The sequence below is a fragment of the Copadichromis virginalis genome, linkage group LG4, assembly GCF_057382275.1.
Source record: "Copadichromis virginalis isolate Kocher_CV1m ecotype Utaka linkage group LG4, C_Virginalis_male_GT1.1, whole genome shotgun sequence".
Classification (NCBI taxonomy): domain Eukaryota; kingdom Metazoa; phylum Chordata; class Actinopteri; order Cichliformes; family Cichlidae; genus Copadichromis; species Copadichromis virginalis.
Window position 1 is genome coordinate 14,858,130 of NC_140621.1, and position 25,888 is coordinate 14,884,017.

Below are 25,888 nucleotides of genomic sequence, written 5' to 3' on the forward strand. Positions count from 1 at the left end.
ACCTTAGAACACACATGCATCAACACTACATATGAGCGGGCAGAGGGAGGTTTGGAGTCTTCTCTCACCCCCATTCTCTGCGGCCTGTTGGAGCGGGGGGGCTAGGAGGAGTTGGCCGTCCGACTGCGGTCGCGTCACTGCAACTCCCCCTGGCTTCTGCTCCGCGGCTGCTGAGTGAGCCCTCATCTGGGACTCTCCTCAGCTCTTACTGGGACAGTGGCGCGGCTGCCCGTCTGTTGGTCTTCCTTGGTCTCTTGTGTTCTGGGGGCCTCTGGATGTCTGGAGTTTTGATCTCCTCCATACCCTGGAGGACGGGGCTGTGGCTCCCCACACTCCCTAGCAGATCGTTACATGGAGAAACCTTTGGAATACAAGCATGCTGATCTACACAGGTATGCACACAGGTGTACACACGGGTATTCACAGACGCGGACTACAGCTTTCTTGGCTGCTGCCTCAAAGCACATTGTGCGCTGTCTATCTTGCGTGCTGCACAATATCGTTTATTATTTAGTATCTACTGATATCTACTGCTAGCTAGTTTATTGTGATGGTGCTTTTTTTAATTTTTTATTATGTTGCTCTTTGTTGTTTGCTTTCTCTTCTGTTTTTTTTCTCCATACAGGTGACCCAGGTGTTTTGTTTTGTTTTTGTTTTTTTTCTCTTTCTTCCCCCCTTTCTCACCGTCTCTTCTCCCCTTTGGTTTTCTTTCTCTCCCTCTCTTTCTTTCATTCTTTCTCCCTGTCCTATCCCCCAGTCATGTCTGTCCCGTTTGTAGCAACTGAAAATAAAATAAATTCATAATTATAATAAAGGTCAATCAAATGGACCAATATGGCAAGGCCATGATGATCCACTTGGTAAAATAAATCCGCTTGGCATCTTTCTTGGCCTTAAGACAACAATTCTGATGGCTAAAGATCCAAACGGGACACAAAACCCCCCAAAACAAACAAACAAACAAACAAAAAAAAACACCTCTTTCTCCGGCACTCCCAGGCCTGATAAGACTTCTCAAGTATAACCAGGGCCTCCTGCTTGAGGGCGCAGGGAAAATCCCAACAACTGTGTGTTTAATTGTAAAAGGTTGTACTCTGTACTGTTTTACACCATTTATGCCTAATTTGCAGTATCTGTTGACCTAAAAAGCTAGCTAGCTTTAGGTGATAAGTATAAATCCAGCTTCTCATAACCTCTGGCTTTACAAACCATTGGATAATGCACATCTTTTATATACAGCCTGTGGCTTGCCCATCCCGCCACCTTTTCCCTGACTCGTGAGTCAGTCAGCTACATAATCTCCTTGGCAGAGATAATAAGGCTCACACTGCAGTGTCACTGTAGTTAAGTAGAATAATTTATTGCATTTCTTTATTTAGTCATCTGTTTCAGTTCATTAACAATAATTACAGGTTTAAAAGCTCATAGCATTTACAGAGCAAACAAACTTGTCTCTCTCTCTCTCTCTCACTCTCTCTCTCTCTCTCTCTCACACACACACACACACACACACACACACACACACACACACACACACACACACACACACACACACACACACACACACACACACTACAATCAGAGACTTATGGAAGCTTGTGACTGCATGTTCTGGTAGAGATTGGTAGTGGCTGCAGGGAACATGAAAATATGCTCTCTACAAAGCCTCTTATCAACTCTCCAAACTGTGCCAAGCCTCTTCAGCATGTCCATGAACTTCACTATCATTCGGCTGCTATTTACAGTAGCAAGATGGAAATAATAAGAGACCGTATTGCTCCGAAGTTCTCATTTTAGAAACTTGTTGAGGACTGTACAGTTAAAAAAATAAGAATGTTCTGAGCATTAAGACTTCAGCTGCGTGAGGATGGCACAGAAAAAGATGGTGTGTGAGCGAGGAGGAGAATGGCAGGAAATTATGGGAATAGATGGACTGAAGAGTGTGCTTTAATCCTATAATTTACAAATCAAGTCACAAATTCAAGTTAAAACACACCAGTTTCATTCAAATTGATCAAACACTGCTGTTTGGAGAGACAGGTTACCCATTACATTCATTTCTCCCCTCGTTGGTTAGCTCTTAAGATTATTGCAGTAGTAAAGCTTCATTCATCTGATTAAAAGAAAAAGGAAAAAGAAGAGGAGCATGTGAGGGTTTCCCCCCGTGACACTCATGTGAGAGCTGTGACTTGTTCCTGAAAAAATTTATCTGTAATGCCACAAGAATAACGAAAAAATCCAAACATTGTGTTTTAGAAATTTTTGGAGGCAGTAAGCTCTTTTTAAAAATAACCCTCTTTTTCAAATTAAGGTGTGAAAGCATTCATCTAGTCAAAGCCAGATCCATGGAGAATGAGCTCACGTTAGCGTGTCAGGAGGAAACCAGCAGATACATTCAACCCAAGTGTTGTTTTGTGCAGACTTGAACATCCAACATCACTAACATTAACCTGTGAGTTTAATTCAACAAACCAACTTTTACTTTTCTAAAATAAACAATAAGTAGCTTCTCAGTTAGCAACCTGTGTCCCTACAGACTCTCAGAGTGAATGAATAACTGAATGAACAGACTTGAGCAGTACTATTCCAGTTATTTTACAGCCCTTGAGCGATCCCGATCAGATTTCCCATTAATTCTTTTGGTTAGTCATGGCACCGATTGGTTATTCAGCTTTATGAATTAGATGAGATGGTGAACATTTACAATTTGAGACCTGCTCCCGCCTAGCTTATGCTAGAGATGACTTGATAAATTTTTAAATGCGCTGCTCACTAAATGGAAAAATATGTAAAACCTACAAACACACCCCACCCAACCCAGCAGCAGTTGCAGGGTGACAGAAACTGCTAACCCATCTGACTTGCAGTGGTGTTCTGTGTTTAGCATAGTCGTGAACACCACCGAAATGCATGTGGTGACCCGGTATGTGAAAATATGACACAAAAATAGGTCTTCGAAAAGTGCAGCTCTCAGCAGTAGCGTGTGGTATGTGTTTTGAGCTCATACACAATCAGAATGAGTAAAAAACGTTGCTGGTTGCGCGCCTCGACACACATGTGCCAAAAAAAGAAGAAAAAGAAGAGAAAACACGAGCTTAGAAAGCACGGAAAGCCAAATGTGCTTTGAGCCCTCGTTGACCAGTGTCTGTTTTGAGTCTTTCTTCATGTGCAAATACAAAATGTTGAGATGCTTCCGAAAGCCTCTTGGACTATTCACATCACTTTCTAACCTACAGTTTCCATCATGAGCTTGGTATATTATCTATCACACTGGTGACTGCACGAGTACTGCATGTTCCTTAATCCAGCTCAGGTGAGTCTGGTGTTTCAGTGTCTAACTCTGCATTATCAGACTCTGCAGCTGTCACGCCTTCTCTTTCTTGCTCGAGGTCCCCATTGAGCTCTTTAGGTGTGCCTTCACCTTGTATTTCATCTGTTCTCTCTGGAACCTCATCTGTGGGTGTGACAGTCTCGGTCGTCTCAGTGGTTTCCTCTTTTACCGTTGCATCTGTTTCAGTCTCATCTATCGGCGAGCCGTCCTCCTCGTCTTTCCTAACCAACTCGTCGTCCCCCTCCTCCTCCTCTGCGATAGAGGCATCTGGTCTCTGTAGGGACTGAGCCGCTGTGACGTGGCCGGTGCACAGGTGCAGGCGAGGTGGGTCGGCAGGCGGCAGCAGGGTGAGCGACTCGACGCTCAGGGTGTCTGCGCTGTTGTCGGTAAGGAGTGAGATAGTGGGCTGGGAGGCTGGGGTGAGGCTCGGGGCCAGAGCTGGAGCTGGAGCTGGGGTTGAGGGAGCAGAGGAGACTAATGTTACTTCTCCACCTCCTCCTTCACTTTCTCCGCCTGAGGACGAGGGCGGAGTGTGCTCCAAAAGTATACCGTCATCTAGGAGAGTGATAGAGAAGACAGTGAGGGAGCTAAACTCAGAGGCAGATATTTCTACGGATTAGCACTGGGGTGGGAAATGATGTAGCTTGTAGCACAGTCCACACAGGGGACTGTGGGTAAAAAGAGTAGCTTCGAATTAAAGGAAACAGATAAAAATACAGAGGCACTGGGTGAGTGTATCAAGGTCAATTTAAAGAAAGTTCATATCGGAAGTCTTTGCATAACAGGCAAAAACCTTTCAGTGCTCCCTTATTCACAGGGTGCCAGAACCACCGCTAACTCTGCACGTTAGAGTTGGCAGATTTTCACACTAGTGCCCTTCCTGATAAAACCCCAAATGAATCTGTGTTTCCTCCTGGGATCAAACCAGGGATCTTTCACTTGTTGGTTAAATGTGTACAACTGTACCATATTCCATTTTGGCAAAATTCAGTATTTTCCAATTCTAAAGGTTTCTGAAACCTTTAAAATTTTAAATATACCCAGCCAATAGGAACCTGAGACCACTGAGGATTTGCATCAACTGGAAATTGAGGCACACAAAGCGCTCTGTTTACACTGTAAAGAATCTGCCAGTCCCCGCTGACAAGGTTAAGACTATTTTCTAAGCCTCTTAGAGCCTAAATGTCCTCCATCATGGAAGCACTGCACAATCTGATTTTAAACAAAAACCCAGCCCTGACTGTATACTATAAACTACGATGTAGGCATACTTACATCGTAAGAGTGTGAGGTATGTTTCACAAGAGTAAACAACAACAGAAAAGCTGTTTTAGAGCAATAAAATAAACTAGATGAGTATGTTTGCATGATTTGGAAACATTTGGTCTAGCCTGCTCCTTCTCCACCCACATTTGTCTTTAAAAAAAACAAAAACAAAACAGTTTCATCTATTCAACTCCTGCATCACAAGCATCGCTGTTCTACTGTTATCAATCCCATCAGTGAATCCGATCAGAGCAGCCTTTACCTGCTTTGGTATTCAATTCAATGATTCCCAGTTTATCATGTGGTTGGTGGTTCAATCATGGGCCCTTACATATGACAGTGTTATTGTGTAACTACTAAACCCCAAAAATGATCAGTATATCATCAGACATGTCTGTGTAGAGACACGCAGATTATAGCTTTTTATAATCTTCTGTGTAAAGTCCCTTAAACAGCTGATAAGCCTCACTGTTTTCTCTTTTATCTTATTCACCATTCAAAGACTGTCTCCCTGCACATTCAGACAATGGCCATGCTGGAGCACCTCTTTTCTGACGCACAGGTTGTCATGCCAACGTTGCTTTGCAAGCTTGACTATTGCTTGGAAAGACATAACAGTGGACTCATGAGCAAGAAAATGGCTGTTAATTTATTTTATTTATTCGGCACCAATCCACAACAACAGCTGCTCCATGTAGCAGGAATCTACTGAATCTGCAAGGGAACAGTGCTGTGTTGTAACTATTTAACTGATGTGGGAGGGAGCCAATATGATCATTTACATTGTCACGTCGACCACACATAGGCATCTATACGACACAGTGAAACACCACTGCCAGCTACTGTGGTTTTGGAGGTTTGTGTATGTAGTTGTATTATAGTTACAAAACTCTCCACATGTCAAGGAGGTGTGTGCGCATGCATTGTAACACAAATATAGTTGCTCGGCACACTGGCGTGCTACAATAATTTGCAAAGGACTGAGTTCCTTTGTCACTTAAACGTTTTATTTAAATTCAGAGCATGTGTAATATAAGTTTGTCTTCATGCTTACGCCTGCAGGAGCTGTGGTGGTTTGTGTGCGTCCGTGTGAGCGTTACCTGCAGGACTCTGAGCTGATGTCGTGCTTGCAGTAACAGAGTCGCATCGCCCCGTGCTCCCGCTTCCACTGGAGGGAGGTGAGGGTGAGGAGAGGGGTGAGGGAGTGTGCTGGGGCACGCAATGAGCCACTGCAAACCCTGGAATGAGTGCAACAGACAGACCCTTGCCATTAGCAACTCAAACTGTCTCTTAAGTGTTCTCTGCTACAAACACACATAAAAAGAGGCGTTTTTATTCCAATATTCTACAAAATAAACTAATTAATGTGGCTCGTAAAAAAGCTTGGGTAAAATTTAGAAACCTCTACGCTTGGGCAGATCCCACAGCTTGCAAACATTTCCCAAGAAACAGTGTCTGTTCTTGATTTAGAAAAGGCTTGATTTTAACTTCATCTGCATGCTACATATTTCCACAATGAATCCAGCTCATCCAGATGTTATTTTGCTTAACCTGTATATTCCTCGCTCAGTTTCTTAGAAGCCCATGGCTGTTAAATATTAGCATAAGGGTCAGCGTATCACAAGCATTTACTGATGTCATGATAACTTTTACGTACCCACTGGGACACCTGTGGCCAAAGCCGATATGTTTTTGGATGTCTGTCTGTCTCCTTTTAAATGTGGAATCTCTTGAACATCTGAAGAGAATTTCTTCAAGTGTGACACCAACTTTTACTTGCAAGGATGAACTAATTAGAATTTAGTGAACAAATAAATAATAAAGTCAAGGTCACAGTGACCTCGAAGTTACTGTGGAGGGAAGCTTCATTATCTTGCACGAGACTCCATTTGGATAAGAGGGTGAACTGAGTGAAATCTGATGGTCAGTCAGACCTGCACCTGAATAAACACCCTGCGGTCGTACCTCAGGATGTTCAGTGCTATTCGTTACACTATTTCACTGCAAAAAACGATGAAACTATGATTTCACTGCGACACTTTCAGGACATTATTCACCACCACAACACAGCAACAGAAGCAGCAGTTGTGAGCATATTTAATATTTGGCAGATACAGATTTGGTAAACAAGCCCTTTATACCTGCTTACACACTACACACACTGGACTGACATGGTAAGGGCATACAGTCGTATTAATTGAAGCTCCAAACTGTTTCAGCTGAGGTAATGATACCGTGTCAAGATTTAAGAACAGGCTTCGTAATCTACCCCACTTGTTGCCCTCTGGAAAAATAAAACTACTAATTGGGTGCCTTGTAACTCCAGAGGAGATTCTCCTGCTAAGGAGGACAAAAGAGTCGTATTCAGGAGCTGAAGATACAGTGAGTACAGTGATATAACTCACGGAAATCCATTGAAAAGGGATTATATTAGTGTACCCAGTGAGACTTACTCACAGGGATTATATTACAGGAACAGACAGAGCGACCGAAGTAAAGCACAACAGTACGAACAGTATTCACTACTTTATCGAGTGAGGAACCATATACAGGGAACTTCACAAGATCTCAAAATAGGCCTTGCCACATCACTGTTAGGTTTTAGAACCACATGGATTTCTCTAAGCCAATCAGCATAGATCAGGCTATGTAACAGATAGTGACATCATTGTTTCTAACCAATCAGCAGTAACCCACAGCATTTCGACTTCACAGTTCTTTTGGAATTTGGGAAATTTGGTTTTTCGCCCCTGCCCACTCTTTCATCTGTGGTCATAATACTGAAACTAACAGTGGTGGGTTGATGAAACTCACACATTATGTGGTTGAATAGTTGCCCTAAATGTTCAGATATGTGTTGTTTGTGTAGGATTTCTTGAAATGAGTGAAATTTTGGAATGAAAAAGGTGGCGCCACATTTGATCGTTTGACACGTTCAACTAAAACTGGAAAGTCTATTTTTAGATGTACACCAGATGCATGTACTAAGCCATACTTTGGGTATTAAAAAAAAAAGGTATCGCACATCATAATGTAGCGCTCAATAAGTAAATCCCAGTAAACTGGATGTTGCCACAGGATTGTGTACTATAATACAATGAGAAATTCAACACATTTAGACATTTCTGAGCCACGAATAGTGAACAGTGTCATTATGTTTAGTTTTATGAGCTTATAACACCTTTTATTGCACTTACATTGCCTACACTGGTATCTTGTCTGCTAAAGTTGATTTAGTAATTCAATATGTATGATTTATTTAGTTAAGATTGACTTTGTGTTCTATATTTACAATTTAGATCTCAGTATTTTTCAGTAGATCTACACTTCACTGTTAATGTTTTGTTCAAAGTGGGCTAAGTATAGACTTCAAAATGGACACTTTTTCTTTAAAGCCGTCTGCTCGGCTTCTTTATGGAATAAGGGAACTGCAATTCAATTCAGGTTTATTATAGCAGAAATCCCAACAATACCCAAGGGAACAACTTCTGTGTTACAGAATAGAACATCCTGTGTTTGAGAGTATACACATACTCAATTTTAGAGTTGAAGCGATCTTAACGCTCTGAATACGAGTATAAATATCTCAGCTGGGTTTGATTTCTCTTGAACCTTCAGTTGTGTCACATTACAGCCTCACTAAGAACCATGAAGAAGTTAAGTCACTGGGCAGGACTGTACTTTGATGTGGGTGATATATTTGTGACAAGCAGACATGTCAGTTAAGGAAGTTAAAATAAACATTTCTATGTGTTTTCTTGTACATTTAACATGTAAACAGTGTATATTAACTTAATTGACCTTCATTGTAACATAAAAATGTCAAAGTATTTCGATGAGCGCCCTGTAAAGGATGAACAAATGCAAGAATTTTTAAAATGCAAGTAATATGAAGGGACTTTTCAGCTCAGTTCTGAAGAATCCCTTTTCTATTTAAAGCATCTAATCTATGTTTTTAGTGAAGCACTTATCTAATGTTCACCCCAACACTAAAGAAATAAAAGCAATAACAAAACCATAGTACCACTGGGTCAGACGCTATAAACAGCTGGTCTGAGATAAAAGCTGAGACGGTACGTGCATCTGTGTGTTACCTGGTACTTTATCAACAGAGGCAAAAACTGATCTATTTGCCGTGGGATCATTTGGTGCCCGCCTAGACTGCTCGTAGAACCGGAAAGGCAGGCCACTGGCTGAAGTGTTTGCAGTCTGAGCGAAACCCAACACCTCTGTTGCACTGGGCTGCACAGGCAGGTCCAGCAAAGCTAAAGAGAGAAAGAAAAAGTGAAAGTGTAGCACTGACCTGTGGGACAGGTTCATGTTACAGTTAAGGATCCAGTGCAAACTCCAGGACACAAAATACCCACTTGTCCTTAATACAATGACAGTATTGCACAAGAATCTTGAACCACTCCTTTTTATAATTTGCAAAGCCAGTGCAAAGACGTCATAACATGCAAACATACATGGAAACAGTATAAAGGATACAAGGAAAAAATGAAGCTGATGCCAGGCAGAAGCTTTTCAGATGGTATTGCATGGTGGTACAATTGTTCAAATTTGGATTCATCACTCCATCAGACCTGTTGCCAATGACTTTCAGTCCAATTCTTGTGGAATTAGGCACAACTCAGGCTTTTCTCCCAGTTTCCCTTCCTTAAGAATGGCTTCTTGGGAACTATCTTTCCACTGACATAATTTCTGATGAGGCTTTTTAAAGGGCACATTACACACCATACTCAGGTATTCCAAGGGTTTGGATAAAAGAAAAAAATACATTCAGCAAGCCTGGAGAACTGTTGCTCACGATGTCTGTAAAATTAAAAGCGAAAGTCTGGCTCCATGGAAGCAAAACAAAGTCAGGAGTGACGGCTTTCTGTACAGTACAGTAAATTTTATTTAAGCAAGAAATGTTTTTGTATGCACAATTATATCGGCAATGAGTCAATCTGACACTGTTGTTGTGACCACACTGACTATTTTGGTGAGGATCACATCCTCCTCAACTTTGCTGCATTAGCAGGATTTTATATTGTTATGAGTTTTGTGTAATTCTAAAGAATCTGGACTTCAGTGGGGGGAAGTACAAGGGACTGACGGGTAAATCCATCCTTATTTGCCAAAGGACTTTTTAGTAATTTTTGTGTTAAAGGAAACACCCACCACTTTAGCCAGAAGATGGTCAAACATATCCTGGCATAACAGCAGGCTTATTATAGCAATGTAAGAAATGACTCTGAGATCATCAGAGCGTCACAAAAAGAAAACAGACATACGACTGACAACTTTTTAAAAAAGGGGAAATATATCACTTTTAGAACTTAGAAGAAAGCCAGAAGCTAATTCAGGGAAATGACCTACACTACGTCAGTTAACAAAGAGATGAACTTTCACTTCTCTTGGACTGAAGTTTCCCAAACACAAAATTTAGTAAATTGAAATGTCTTTTAATAACTAACTAACTAACTAAATAAATAAATGTCTCAATTTAAATTTTGCTTAAATTGAATTTTAGCATTTTGTTGAGGCTGTGAAGCCTTCCTAATGTTTGCTTCAGTTCTGGATTACTGATTTAATTTTTCACTGTTAAATTCTCACCGTAGGTTACTTCTGTTTTTTTAAGTTTCTGTTGGCCGTTTTACCATGTTCACCAGAAAGCAGCGACTTTCTGTTTTAAATAAAGTGTGTTTTCTTGTAAAAGCTGCTGTACTGAACAGTTTCACAGCACTTTCTAGAAGACTTTCAGTCTCAGCGAAAACAAGCCACTAGCTTAACGAGAAAAGGGTCATTTTGGGTAAAAACAAAAGATTTAAAAGGTGGTTTTTCTCTGTGTTTTCTAACCGGCAATCCTTTGCATCTTCATCCGCCGGGCCTGGATACGGCCTTTGGCTAGCCTCTGTTTGGCGATGATGCAGCGAATGTGGTCTGCAAAGATGAAGTTGGCCTGCAGAATGGGCAGGGGCTTGGCGTGGGGGTTGGAGCTGGGTTTATGAATGACAATGTTTAACGCCCTGCTGTCGTCCTCAACGCCGGACACCTGCATGTCCTGTTGAAAGAGGACAAAAAATGCAAGATAAGATGGATCAAATTGTGTGAAATAGATCTGCATTTTAGTGTCCCCAGAGGGACAACAAAAGCTGACTTCACAAAGAGTCAATAAACACTGAAAGAGAAACTAATTATTGTAGAAAAATAATTGATTTCTGTGCATTTGTTTTACACTTGCATTAAATTAAAGTTCATTACATCGATTAAGGGTTGGGGGGGTGGTTCCCTAATATTTTTGCTGGGAGTTGGCAACCCTATTAGTTAGGTAGGTAAGTACTCTTTAAAATACCAAAATGGGGAGGATGGTGTAGGTTTAAATTTATTAGATTGATCAATGTTGCTGAACTATAAAATGTTTTGGGTGGAGTGCATTTTTTTGCATACAGGTATAACAGAATAGCTTAAGTCTCTTGTTTTTTAAAACTTGAGTATGAACTTACACAAAATGCAGCAAGATATTTATAAAAAACAGTTTTATTGATTACAAAATGCGCTATATCGGATTCATATCGGTATCGGCAGATATCCAAATCAGTATCGGACATTAAAAAGTGTTATTGTGCCATCTCTAAAGTATAGTAGGTGAGCTAACACAGCCCTCAGGTATATGCCAGTGCTGATGGATTTGAAGATGGAGAGCGTACTATTAACCGTAACACTTTTACCTGTTAAAAAGGAGAAAAAAATTAAATAAAAGAGGTGAGACAGGTATTTGACTCTTTCTGTGCTTTCTGTTAAAGCACATGAGGCTGCAGCATGCTAAAACAATCAACAGATAATATACGGGCGTAAGCCTTGGGAATTTCCAGGTGTAATGAATAAGCTGAGTCATGCTGGTGCTTGCGTCATCTGTGTTCCTTTCATGCCTGCAAGCAAACTGTACATTCAGTTTAGCATTCTCATTTTACTAAAATGCTTCAAAACATTTCATGACAAGTTAAAGCCACTAGTATAAATCCACTATTTTCTTTAGGACACGGTTTCTTTCTAATTGGAATTATGGTTATTTTCAGAGGACAGGAAGCGTATACAAGTCTTTCACTTCGGCTGCTGAAGAGTTACCTGCTGGCAATAGTATGCGGAACAAAATTCGCATTTTCACTGAAACAGGTGAACTGCAACTGCACAAACCCTCAAGGCATCACTAAGAGCTTTACATGTCTCTTGTAAAAAGGACACAATGAATTGAGTATACAAAGAAAATGCCTGAGTAATGAGAACGCAACAAGACAGCAATACAAAACATCCTGTGCTAGAGAACAAAAGAGCAGAATTACACTGGAGAACAAAAAAGAGATAAATCAATATGAACAAGAGTGAGTAAGTAATGAGTACAATATTGCAGAAAAAAATTCATGGTTTTCAATCAACATTTAATTTCAACTGAAAAAACAAAACAACAAACGTGTACACTTTTTTTTTCTTACTTGCAAGAGGCCGGCAAATTTGACGACACCCCATCCAAGGCGTTTGCTTTCTGGTTCCACCAGACTCATCTGGTACACATCTACAGCAAGGAATCTCTGGGCCTGTCCCCCATCTTTACTGACCACCATACAGGCTATCAGGTCACTGTTATCTGAAAAAGGGATCACAAACATAAACATCAATGGGGTTTTTTTTAAATGTTTTTTTAGATCTTTTTTTTTAAACATATATAAAAATTGTAATCCATTTTTTAAACTGTTTACAACATATTTAATATGGCATTTGGAGTTCGAGCCCAAAACAGCGTATTAATAATATGTATATTATTAAATAAAGGACTATTTACTTCTGCCAAAGTGTTTCAAGTTAGCTCTGAGGCGTTTCACACACACCAGTCAATGTCATGACATGTCTGTAGAGACAGATCAAACATTTGTCATGTACTGACTCATGTCAAATGTATTTGTGTAGCACTGGAGGGCCTTACAGCAGGATAGAAAGAGGAAAAAATGACAAATATAGGTTATGATATAAATTAAACTTTGATAAAAATCACAAGCAAAAAGCAACCTCGACTAGACTTGTTTCCATGTTCAGACGTCTAGTTATTTACATCTGCCACGCTAGGGTTTACTATAGATGTGTTTACTATGTCACCACCAGTCCAGGTTGTTTCCACTACAACCTTGGTAGATGCAATGTCAAACACTGTGAGAGGACCCAGTCCTGTATGTTATGGCCCCAGGACAGCTGCTTTACTCTGCAATGTGCATGGGAAGCTACCCACTAGAAATATAATCAAACAAAAGTTTAAGAGGAGGATACAGACATGATTTATTGATAAGCCACTTCAAATAATAAACTTGCTACCCTCGATTTAAATGACTGAGATCAAAATGAAGCAAGTTTTAGCTGATCGCAGGTGTTCAGGAAGTTTTTTCATGCTCAGTAGAGCACGCGCTCAATGTTCTCACTTTTCGTGAGAACATTGCAGTACTGGACATGCCAACTGGACACGATTACACAATGCAACGCAGTAGCAAAGCACATGACAATAATTGTTGGACAGGTATCGAGGCAGGTGAGATCTAATGTCAGTAATCCAAGTGTTTAAATACAGTCATAGTAATGTCATAGCCAATAGTAGTTGGATTACCATGGGAAAACTTTTCCAAGAGGTAATGAGGCTCTCGGGGACTGAGGTGAACACCCCAAGTAGTCCACACACCACATGCATGGGACTGTTTATTCACCAGAGTTCAGTCCCCAGAGTAGTGGGAAATAACTGTGCCACCCCCCACGCCTACCTAATTTCTTTTGGAAAGCTTGTCGGGTGAAAAGGTCTTAAAATATGGAAGACATTTAAAACAAGACAGTTTGGCCACTTAAAAAATAAAAAGGTGTTTCCAGAAAGTGTGTCAGACAGCGTACAATATTTAGCAATAGCAATAGTTATAATATTTTATATGTATTATTAAATGCATATTGCATAATGTATAGGTCCTTAAGTATCAATGAATCAAGATGCAATTCAAGTCCAGACTTTCATCTTTAATTTAAGGAGTTTAACAAAAGCATTTCATGAAGTGTTTAGGAATTATGGCCCTTTTTATACTCAGTGTATGGAAGAGGGCTTCCCTACAAGTATCATTTGTATTGTGGTAACTTGTACAGCACTTTCGGAGCACCTCTGCCCTTTATTAAAAGCACTTTAAAACTAGAACTAGCACTGCACTCAGTACCCCATTTGCAAAAGTAAATCAGACATCTGACAGACAAGCAGTTTCATGGCCAGAAGAGAGCTGTTACCGTGTTATTCCATTATATATAAAGCTTATAAATGACCTCGGATTTGATGGGCAGACAGTGGCAGTGAGTTGACGCACACAAACACACACAGTCAAAACACACAGAGTGCTTTAAAGGACAGTGAAGAAGCTCTGCTCCCACGCCTGGAAAATACATCAAGACAAAATAAGCCCACATGTCCAGTTCTTCATTTCAATTTACCACAAAACCTACTGTAAAGTAAACACGAAATACCGAACTGATGATCTGATGTGACACCACTGGTTTTGATCTAATTATCACCCACCTCGACTGACTCTAAATGTAAACCAGTAACATTAGACTGACGTACAACCCCCATGAGGAATTTCTCTTGCAGTCTCTCACACATCCCTTCCACTTGATGATATTTATGTTTCATTTTTATTCCTTAATTTGAATTCTCAAGTATTCTGACTAATCTACTTTTACAGTGCAACATGACTAATCCTATGAACATAAAGCAACTCAGATTCACATATCTGAGAAAACTAGTGGCTTTAAATTTAGGTATTTAACAGCAATATGCTTCTTACACAGGGCCAGCAAGCTTTTGCTGCACATTCATTCATACATGCGGCCTATTTAAAGATCAATGGGGAATACCAAGAACTCAACAGTTCCTACTGAAACAGTGAGCAGTGAAAGTACCTACAGCTGGAGATACAGTCATCAATTTTCGATGGTAACACAAGGGATGCCGACAACCAAATGGTCAGAGAAACCAGGGGAAGTTCTGCACACTCAATCCCCAGAATAAACGGGGGAAAAAACCGTGCCACCCCCCATGCCTACCTAATTTATAGTGGAAAGCCTGCCTGGTCAAAAGGGCTTAAAACACGCAGGACATTTAAAAGAAAACAAGTCAACTCCATTCATTTATCACTGAACTTAATAAGACTAAAATTACTTTTATTAACACAGACAACTGTTAGAGAAGGACTTTTCTATGAAAGACTTGAACCTTTGATCTATTAGTCCAAAAGAAGAAAGGTCTTCACAAAAGCAGTTCTTGTTCTACTTTTCTGATTCAGATTTTGAGGTAATTCGAATGAGACACCTTGGGCAAAAAAGCAAGATATGACTTGGATGTTCAGCCAAAAAAAACCCCCCAAAAAAACTCTAAACAAAATCAAACAGCATATGGCTGCCTAACTTCAGTATTCTCTTCAGCTTTTAAGTGTTCCCAGTTGGCTGTAGGCTGCATGAACAATACCCCTATTCACCAAGGTGAGAAGAGAAAAATGCAAAACATGTGACTCCAGTTTCGTTACAGGCCGTCTTACCCACAAGCAACAGCTGGTCACATTTCCAAATAAATATCAACATATATCATCAGTTCTGAGTTACATAAACGTATAATAATTTGTTTTACTCATTTTTTTCTACATTGGTTAGGGTTACGAAACACCTACATGACATGTTCTCCAGTAGGGCTGGGCCATATTATACTGTTCACGGTAATACCGGTATAATGTTAGACAACGATAGGAAAATGAAATATCGCGATAGAATATAAGTAAAACTCGCATGCGCAGTGCCTTTGTTTTCATACGCACATGGCCGATTGTTGAGTGAAACAGATGAACCAGAATTGGTTTGTAAAAATGGTGCAACTTCAGTGATGTGGAACTGGTTTGGTGTTTGTCCGTCAGATACACGACAAAGCACATTTTTTTTTGCAGAACATGCAAGCGGCCGTCGTTATTGTCGTATTTGTCGGACTAAGATGCTCTTAAATCTGGGAGTAATCTGGGTCCTAAACCCCCCTCTTCGGGTCAAACGAACACTGCACTGAGAGTTAAAAACTGTCTAAATTCTTTCATCTTTAATAAAAAAGATCAGCATTGCTGCTTTACCAGGTGTAACTATGAAGTTTAACTTCCAGGCATCCATGAAAACAAAATGTATTACATTTAACGGAGTTAGAAGTTAGCAGGAAGCTAGCGGAAGTTAGCTCGCTAGTTTCGCTAGTTACCTAAGCATGATATAGCATGTTCTGACTGAGAGATTTCTGAAAAAAATCAAACGTACAGCTCTGCTATCACTTCCAACATAAATGAAGACAGGAAACTAAACAGCAGTGACGTTTGTAGGGTTACTGAAGTTCGGCTAGCTGGTATATAATGATGTGCTACGTGATCGCTAGCGACACAGCTATGTTAGCATAACATAAACGGTGAAGCTGGAGGACGAACACTAACATTTTTCCACTTATAAAAGTTAACGTGAAGGTTCCTCATGGTTAGAGACAAATGCAATCGCATGGCAGGATACTGTAAACGGACCAAACTTCAGTCAGGAGAACAACTGAGATAATCCGTCCACAATACGAGGTTAGTCATTAATATACTGCAACAACATGGGAATAGCTCAGCTGCCAGAGAATTCAACATTAATGAATCAATGGTACAGAAGTGGAGGAAGCAAAAAGAAAGAGTTTAATAAAGTTTGATTTATCTGACTGCTTTGTTTCGCTTAATGTGCCTTATAATCCCGTGCACCTCATGGTCCGAAAAACACATACTGCACACTGCAGTTTAATGTTGCAAAGCACCTCTTTTTAACTTCAGTGGATATTATACATGGTTATGCTCAGGATATGTCAGCCCATTTCTACTGGAAATGCCTTTTGGTTAAACTTTCAGCAAGGAATTTGCATTTGCACTGTTAAATTTTTATAAAGCTTTAATGTACATAAAAACCAGCTTCTTGTTTAAGTGAAAATAAATGGAAGGTTGTCCTTTTGCGCTAGTAATGTTGTGGAGTTGTATTTTGTCTCGCATCAATTATATCGTCAGTTATATCGTTATCGCAAATTTTCAAATATATATCGTGATAAATATTTTTGGCCATATCGCCCTGCTCTATTCTCCAGCGAACTTGAAAAGTTTGTACTGAAAAAGGTCCTCTGTGGAGGACCAGTTTAGACTCGACGCTGGTTTCTGGAAACCGGAGAAGCACGAAAAATGAATTGTGAATGCAACTGAACATTGTTCACTTTAACTTTCAAAGGGTTTGGTCTTATTTCTTATGGCTGAGGTGATAATAAGGATTTTTTACTGTGTGGACCTTTACAGGGATAATAAACATTAAGCTCCATATAAACACAGCCCACGTGAACTCTAAAGGCAATAGTAGAGCGCAGACATTTATCAAGGTTAAAACAACTCCATGCACACGCAACTGAATATTTGTGGCCTCACAAAAAAGCACAATTATATACTCTCCCACTCTGCAACACAGGGTGTGCTTTGAAATTCACCAAAAATGTGGCCCAATCAGGAAGCTTTTTTCCTCCATTATCCATTGTTCAATATAATAAAGTTTGTCAGCCCTTAGGGGGGCTAATTAAGAAAACATAAAGGATCCAACCCACACAAAAACACACACCCTACATTTTGGGCAATGTTCATGAATGAAAATGTCACACTTCCACTGCGTGTGTGACTATGCAACCACAGATTTATTCCTCCAGAGACTACATATACTAAAATACATATATGCTGTGTAATTTAAGAGTTAGTAAGAAAAATGTTGTGAATGGAGGCGGAGGCAGCCTAATGGTCAGAAAAAGAATTTTGTGGGTGGAAGGTAGCAGGTTTAAATCCCCCGTATACAGGAAAAACCCTCCACCCTGCATTATTACTCTGAGAAGTTGTGTTCTGAGTCAACCACCTTGCTTTAAAGACAAAGCAAACACAGGAAAATCTTTCAAACCATACAAGAGGTAAGATATATGACAGAAAATCAAGAGGCATAAAACTACTGGAAATCAAGTCAAACCTGATATGATCAAGACTCTGTTAAAGGCTATCTTTACCTTAATCTGCTACAGACTCTTGACTGGCATTTGGAATCATCAAAACATTCGTGGTTTCAACCACTGAATTAGACTTGAAAGGTAAAGGGAGCCATTTGGTTTCAATAGCTGTATTGCCATCTATTTGTCACGAGTGTGTTTGAGGCATCAGCCCGGCTTCCCAAAAGACGGGCGTGAAGAGACATCTTTCACTTATAGCCTGTTCACACAATCACAAGACAAAGAGATCACTTAACATAAGCCAACTGCAGCACAACTGTGACACTGACTGAAAGCAAGTTAAAAAAAACAAAGAGAAAAAAAAGACAAATTGCTGAGACACTGGTTTGTTCCATCCATAAGGCCACAGGTTTACATCAACATGGTTTCCAAGCACCGACAGTGCAGCTGACTCAACAGATGAAGTGATAAAACTATAAAGGCCGCAGCTCACCAATACTCAATACTAAGGTAACAACCCCGGTGGAATTTATTAAGCCCTCTCGCTTTCTGTGGTAATTCTAAGAAGTCGATTTTATTGGTACTATCTTTTTAAGGCGATTAAGAAACACAATGTAAAAAAAAAAACCCAAATACACGCCTGTGCAATATCAGAATATTATCATTACAAAAAATAAGACATCTTGATTGTCTTAATCAACGACAGCAGTAAAGCCGACTCTGTGATAGACAACCTGAATAAAAGCCCCATAATTTGCATAATAGAGCAGATATGCAGAAATGCTCATGTTTGGGGAACTAAGGTGGGGATACACATGCCTACATAAACAAAAAAATAAAAAACTACTTATTGATGAATAAAAATATAAAAATGATGGAAAGAAATCAAGCAAATACAATTTTATATCAAGTTTTTAAATACATTTATTATGTTATGCTTGCCCTTTATATAATTTTGCTGCTATGATTATAGTAAAGTCTGCTTTTACTGACTCATTTTATCCTTTCTGTATGGTTTAGGGAGTTTCAGTCTCGCGTCTTTACTGGAATGTGTTAATTTGTAAGGGCATGGCAACTGCATGCAACTGATATTGGTTTAATGATAAGAAATGGATTTGCCTTTGTCCTGGCTCAGAAACAGTATTGTGTCATTTGGCCTTTTCTAACATTAAAAGTATTAATGGTTTTTGCACATGCTGCTTAAGAAGCTATGCTGATGATTTAGTGTTTAGCAAATCTGTGTATTTCTTTTGGAATAACTCTGATCTTCATAAAGATTTCATGACGTGTTTATACTGCGAGCTGTTGTGACTGTGCTGATTGTTACTTCTCTAAAGGTGCGCTTAGTCTCTCTCAAACTGTTTTCAGATGTTTGGTTTTCATATTCTGTTTAGATACAACACCTGTACCAGCTAAAGAATATCGATTCTGCACTACTCCATTTCTTGAAATGCAATGTTTTTAATGCTGCTGCATGTGCACACGCACACACACTTATGTTGTTGTTGGTAGAAAGCGGACTTGCATCGAGAAGTGGTTTGCTATGAGGTTGACACCTGTACTCGGAAAACCGTGCAAAAAAAAAAAAAAAAGGAGCCACAGATGCATACAGAAACACGTACACAAGAAATGTTCAAGTATGGATTTGCACAGTTTGAACATTTGCCGTGTGAGACACTGTCATCACTCTCGCTCGCATTACTCTGCAGTTATACTTGCGATCCTCAACAGCAGAGCAGAGTTAACCACGTGTAAGTTTCTATTACGTCTGCATGTAACAACTACACACCTGTGCACAATATGAGAAGACGGTTCAGGTTATCTCTGTGTAAAATAAACCTCTGTGCACAGGTGTTTGTGATTGTTCCTCAAGCTCATCGCTGTGTTGCTGTGGGTACGAGTGCTTGTATGTGCATTTAAACACAGTAGTGTGTTGCATCTGTGCTGTTACCTACTGGGTGAAGAGCGTGACTGAGAGAAAGAGGGTGAGAAAAGAAATGTGACAATCTCGTGTCGTTATTCTTTTATCCTGTTGTAAGCATGGAAATAAATCTGCACAGCAGCTGTAGCTTGTGGTCTGGTATTACACAGTGTACATTGAGTATGCCTTTGTGTCTCTGTGTGCGTCTTACTGAGGTCTAAGACATCGTCTGTCTTGATCAGATCTTCAGGTCTGGTCAGAGGGAGCTGTGTCTCGGGTTCTCCTTGAAGCTGAAGTGATAAGGACCGCAACATGAAGAAAACCCGAATCGCCTGAAGAGATGAGAAAGCCCACTCATAAACAAACAGGCACAAACACATACAGAGAAATTGCATGCTACAATAAACCTTCTGTCTAAAACTGGCAGTTTTAAACAAAGGTTAAGAATAAACACCTAACAGTGCTCCTCTAAAAATCCTAATAAGAGTTTTTTTAGATGACGGATGCAAACCTTTGATCACAAAAAAACCTCCAAACCTTTTTTAAAATTCTTCTAAGTGAAAATTATTTCACTGGTTTGCTTCGATGTGCCACAACCCTTCAAGAACAACTCAACTACAAGTCCTGATTGTCTGTGTATGTCCACTGAACTTGGGTGTGTGAGTGGATTTTCTTTTGCCTGTCTGCTTCTCATTTGGGAGGACTGAGATTTCTGGAAGTGTACCAAGAACAGCCAGCATGAGCTACAACAATAGATTTATCCAGGACACCGTCACTGAGCTTGTGTGTGTGGGCGGACGCACCCTGCGTGTCTTCTCCACGTCTCCACAAGGAAGTCTCTTTACAAAGTCAATACCGGTCAGAGGAGTGCCAGTGGGTGGCAGCAGTATTGAGGCATCCATCATTAGATACTCCACATTCAGTGGCTTACTCTGCAACATAGAGACGACATTGTGTATGAGAACACCCAGACCTAACAGCAGAAAGAGAAATGTGCTTGCAGAGTCGGGCTGATGTTTCATTTTGAACAGGGAGGGGAGGAAAGCAAATATTAAACGAAGGCTAACCCACCGTCATGCTCCTGTATTCGTCCTCAAACATGTCCAGAAAGATTTCTTCGCCCTGTGTTGACAGTGACATTGAAAAGACGTTTAAAAACAAGAGAAAACGGGGGCAGAAAATAAATACAATCAGTATTAAACCATTTTGGGTGAAAGGCTTTCTGGGGATTTTTTTTTTGTGGGTGCAAGTCTGTGCATGCAGAGTGTGAAAAAACAAAACAAAACACAGCATATGCAAGTGCACATTTTCCCGTAGATACATGTTAAGTAACACTTTTATATATAATCCTGTGCTTGGTTTATTTGGGTCCACGGTAAACTTCCCAGTGTAATGACATTCTTCTACTGTTGCACACAAGAAACAGAAAGTACTGTTCCCAAGCTAATATAACAAGCTTATGCATGCCCTGTCATAATAAACATGCTATTAGGAGCACAGGGCACAAGTCCATCTCATCTGTCAATTCCCATCAAAAAAATTAAGGTGTAATATTAAACAGAATATCCAGGCCAGAAAGAAACAAGACACAGACACATGTTTACGGTCTACAGAGTTCACGAGGATCTTTTTTGAGACACTTGATATGGTTTCGGTTTCTTTTTGACACCTTTACCTTTTGACACATTTGCATTACCTGCCTATGCGAACAGTTTGTCTATGACAGTTTAATAAGAACAAGGTGTTCTTCTTCAGTATAAAGTACATTCAGAATTGGCAGACGTAGAAAAGAACTGGTGACTTTTCCGATGTGTTCAAACACACCACCACCTGATTCTCTTTCAAACAGTGTATATTAATGGTGATATAATCAAAATAAATTGAGATTTTAAAAACTGAAATTAATATGTACTAAAAAAAAAAAAACCTCACTTTGTAGAAAGCAAGCTGTTTCCTGTCCAAAAAGAACAATTTGTCAAACAACTGAAAGGCGGGTCTTTTGGCATAATGTACTATAAACAGAGACACGGATAGACAGGGCTTTTGTCCTATGCCCAAGTGTTTTTAACCTAACATTCACACAGTCACACTCCAGTGGATACATCAGGGGCAACTCTGGGTTCAGTATCTTGCCCAAAGACACTTTGACCTGCAGACTGAAGGAGCCGAAAGATCAACTACCGACCTTCTAGATCGATACAGAAAGCTCTAAGATTTACGATCATTGATCTGAAAGTGATGTTCAAACAGAAGCAGACCTTTCAGCTGAATAATGATCCAAAACACATTAGCCAAACAACCGATGAATTTCTCAAAAAGAAATCAAGTAAAGGTCAGATCTAAATGGCAATTATACTAAATTATATAAAAGTACCGTAATTGTCGGGCTATAAGCCGCTACTTTTTGCACAAGCTTTGAACCCTGCGGCTTTTAGTCAGGTGCGGCTTTTCTAAGGATTGTCCATGATTTTTGTCATATCGTAAGACGATTTGTTTTGTTTGTTCCGCTGTTGTACGGCACTACGTTGCCTGGCGGAAGGGCATGTGATCAGACACACAGTATCGGGGTTCAAGAGTGGTATGTTGGTCACGTGTCCATCCGCCAGGCAACATAGTGCCGTACAAGTAGCGCGAAAAACAAACTTCAAAGTTGCGCTATGCGTTCAGCGGGAGTCGTGGATGACGAGCGGCGATAAACTTGCGAAAAGCAAGTTATGCTCAACTCCACCGGTGGATTCTGACAGCGTGGAAAAGTGTGAAAACATCCAGGATCACCAACGGATTTCAAAGGGCTGGACTGTTGCATGATGGAGAGGAGGACACCGCCACGGCCCTTCTGAGGGTGTTCGACTCTGACACTGACAACGAGGATTTCTTTTGTTTTGAAAGTGACAACGAAGGAAAGAAGCTGAGAGTGGATGACGAAGCCATCCTGAGCCTGTTCGTTTCCGACACTGGAGAAGAGGACTTTGGTGGTTTTAGTGCGCAGGAAGATGGTGGTGACTTTTCTTCTTGTTAAAGCCGTGTCACTGCACCTGAGCCTAAAAGGTTGTCTGAATCTATTTTTCTGGTGTGCTGTAGGTTATTGTTATGTACTACATTTGTTACTCATTTATGAAGCACAGTACATGTTTCGTACTTGTAATTACCGCTACTTGTACATATACCTAAAAAGTTATGCAAATATGTACCCATAACTTGTTTTTCAAAATATTAATAAAAGGGGTGTGTCTCCAAACAGCCATCTCTTTCCTGACAATTCCCTTTGTGCATATTCTCTTATATATGATAAGTCAACATTGAAACACCTGCGGCCTTTAGTCAGGTGCGGCTAATGTATGTACAAAACAGGATTTTCCCCTGATTTTAGCTTGTGCGGCTAACATTCAGGTGCGCTTTGTAGTCCGGAAAATACGGTATTATATAATATGATGTGATATTATATAATATAAATTAGTAATTGTATTAAATTAAACTTCATGTGCTTGCCACAAAAAATAAAAATACTGGCAGGTGCCAGTGCTACCAATCAGTCTCTTAGTAGACACATGTATAGTATAAATGTGAAAATCCTTCTGGAGTTACTGCATTTCAAGATTGTCAGAAGACTTGACCTCTGACTTTGACCTTAAGGTTGAGGACACTGAGATTCGAACTTGTCTGAGATTTTAAGTAGATGCACCTATGGTATCAATTTCAAAATCAGTCGTCTCATTCTTGATTTATCACATTCACAAAAGTGGGTGTCCACGTCGGCCCATCCAGCGGGGTGACAACAATAGCCTACCAGTCTTTAACAGCTGAAGGGTAAAAACACAAAGACCTGTGCAGGTTGAAGGTATTGTCTTTTAACATACTTAGCATTAACTTGGTTAATTAGCAGCACAGGCAGAAAGCAAAACACTCAAATGTGTTATTTTCTGTTACTTTTTTAGCTGAAGGATGACACAGACATGACTTAAGCGGACCGAAAATTGATTTTCAAGTCAAAACCGTAGTGTGATCCGTGGAATATTGATAATAGATTATCAGTATACTGCCAGCTTAACTGATTTTATTGCTTCAGCTATTTTTACCAAGTGTCTATGATTGCATATGAAAGTGTGGAAAACTCTTGAGCTGACTGTTAGTTCTTTACTTTTTGTGTCCAAGCGCAGTTTTCTGGTCAGTTTTTATTTACTCATATTATGTGCCTGGAGCACTGCAGACTTTCTAAAAGGTCTTTCAAAGCCAGTATCTGCTCATTTTCAGAATCTTTTTTTGATTAACCACTTAACACGGACCAATGAATCATTCAAGAATAAATAAAACACCTAACTCACAGTGGCGTGTCCAGCGGGGTGGCCTGGGGGGTCACAGGCCACCCCCCCAACCAGACTGGCCACCCCAGGTGCCACCCCAAAGGCAAAACAATAAAATTCAATCAAATATCAAATGTCCGATTATGTTTTCACGGTGAAGCTCAGATATCCGAGTGTAAGTGAATGCAGCATCGGCTTCTGCGCTATGTGCATCATGTTAGCAAAGGTAGGAGAGCGAAGCACGAAAGACGGCACTGCAGGAAACAATTTTTCGGTGAAAGAAAATGAGGACAGAATAAATGTCCCGGTAAGTAATATTAAGTTTGTTGAGTTTAGTAAACTTCGGTGAAATTAGAATACCAAGGAAAAAATAACACTTAAAGAATTATTGCAGCCGTCGAATATTTCAGACAGTATGCTACTGAGGGGAGCTAACATAAGAGTTATGAGTTATAAGATATAATCTAAGTCGTAACATTGCTGTATGGAGCTGCAGATTTGGTTGACGCAGTTTGTCCCGGACTTTCGCTATAATGAAAAAAAGACACAAAGCTGGAGTTATTCTGTCGTTACGCTGCACAGCTGCCTCTTCTCTCATTCTCTCCCCCTGCCTCTCCTGTTGCTACTTCAATCATGAAACTGATCAATGATCGGCTGATCGCTTTTCTCTCTTGTTTGTTTATCGCCCACTTTGCGACAGAAAGAGGAAACCAGCAGATGTCGCGCTAAACAACAGCAGCACGTTTAAGCTTGATCAGCTGTTGTTAGGAAGGCCATATGAGAGAAAACCTAAATCACATTTCAAATGAAAGACTATGTCATTAATAAAGTGGGCTGAGTTTCCAGTTTCTAAGGCCAATGGTGTGCTCATTTTTCCTCCAGAAGAATATTATAGCACTGCTGATGTTTTTGCTCTTTGAACAAAAGGCTTCCCCCGTTAGTTTTTGCTTAAATACACTAAATTTTATATAGCACTGTTTTAAAGATGATCAAATATCCTCTTGTCCAAATAAATTAATCTCTTCAAATTTGTCCATGTCCACTGGATATGTTAAAGTTTCTGAATATTTAACTATTGTTTTTCTTTTGGTTTCTTTTTTTGTGGTTCATCAGAAAACCCTGTTCAAACTCACAGAACCATAAAAATTTCCACTCTGAGCTTTTAACTGCACCAATAAAAAATTTTTCTCTGAAGGCAAAACCTCCAAATGAACAAAAAAACCAGCATTAAACATTTCTGAGTAGTTTTCCTTTGTTTAGTCACCAGATTTAAACATTTTTTGGTATTATTTTCAGTCACTTCTCTTCAACATTTTCCCAAATGTCGCAAATAACAGAATCATGACTGATGCCAAAACTGATATTCAAATTATCAAAATGAAACAGAAAGCCAGCTACCGGCTATTTAAGCATGCAACTATGACATATAGGGTATGGAAAACACTTTCAGTTTTGTCTCCTATACAGTACCTTCAGAGAAATGGCTCCAGTTATTGTCAGTGTCTCATGCACCTACAATAAAGTCTTATCTCCAGAAGGTTTTACTTTCATTTGTAAAGTTTCATTGTCAGACAAACCAGAATTTACCGGCAGGTGCTGATTGAACTTCAGTTCAGAGACTATTCAAGAAGGACTTGATTTAAAACCAGACTTTTTTTTTAACTTCCTATTTAGAGTCCTTGTAAATTATCCGTCTGTCTGGTAGAACAACAAACTTTACATTGTACGAGTGCCAAAAATCTCTCTTTGCAACATTAAACACTTAAATGTTTAACGCTAATGTCAATGTTAATCGCTGTGCAAGTTCTTTACACTTTTTTCATGCTGATATACAATTCAATGTGGGGGCAGGTGAGACATAAAAGCAAGGCTCTTATTTTTGTAGGTTAGCATATGAATGAGTGAATCTGTGTTATTATGTACTCGCCTTGTAGAACTGTCGCAGTAAATGCAGACTCTCTTCTCTGGCACCCTGCAAGCACAAACATGACAGTCTGAACAGT

General features: G+C 39.9%; 1 protein-coding gene across 4 annotated transcripts in view; it reads right to left on the reverse strand.

Annotated features, from left to right (window-relative positions):
• Positions 1-1,339: 1,339 nt before the first annotated feature.
• clec16a (C-type lectin domain containing 16A) overlaps positions 1,340-25,888 on the reverse strand; it is a 53,285-nt gene continuing 28,736 nt past the window's right edge. For 3 of the 4 annotated variants that reach the window (XM_085453759.1, XM_085453760.1, XM_085453761.1), the window contains 9 exons: positions 25,813-25,857; positions 20,656-20,706; positions 20,388-20,516; positions 19,796-19,916; positions 12,073-12,224; positions 10,439-10,643; positions 8,692-8,862; positions 5,698-5,835; positions 1,340-3,886 (listed from right to left, as the gene is read on the reverse strand). In XM_085453759.1, coding sequence (XP_085309885.1) covers positions 3,300-3,886; positions 5,698-5,835; positions 8,692-8,862; positions 10,439-10,643; positions 12,073-12,224; positions 19,796-19,916; positions 20,388-20,516; positions 20,656-20,706; positions 25,813-25,857 — 1,599 coding nt within the window. In that variant the 3' untranslated portion in view covers positions 1,340-3,299. The remainder of the gene's footprint in view (positions 3,887-5,697; positions 5,836-8,691; positions 8,863-10,438; positions 10,644-12,072; positions 12,225-19,795; positions 19,917-20,387; positions 20,517-20,655; positions 20,707-25,812; positions 25,858-25,888) is intronic. The other variant, XM_085453763.1, reaches the window with a different exon arrangement.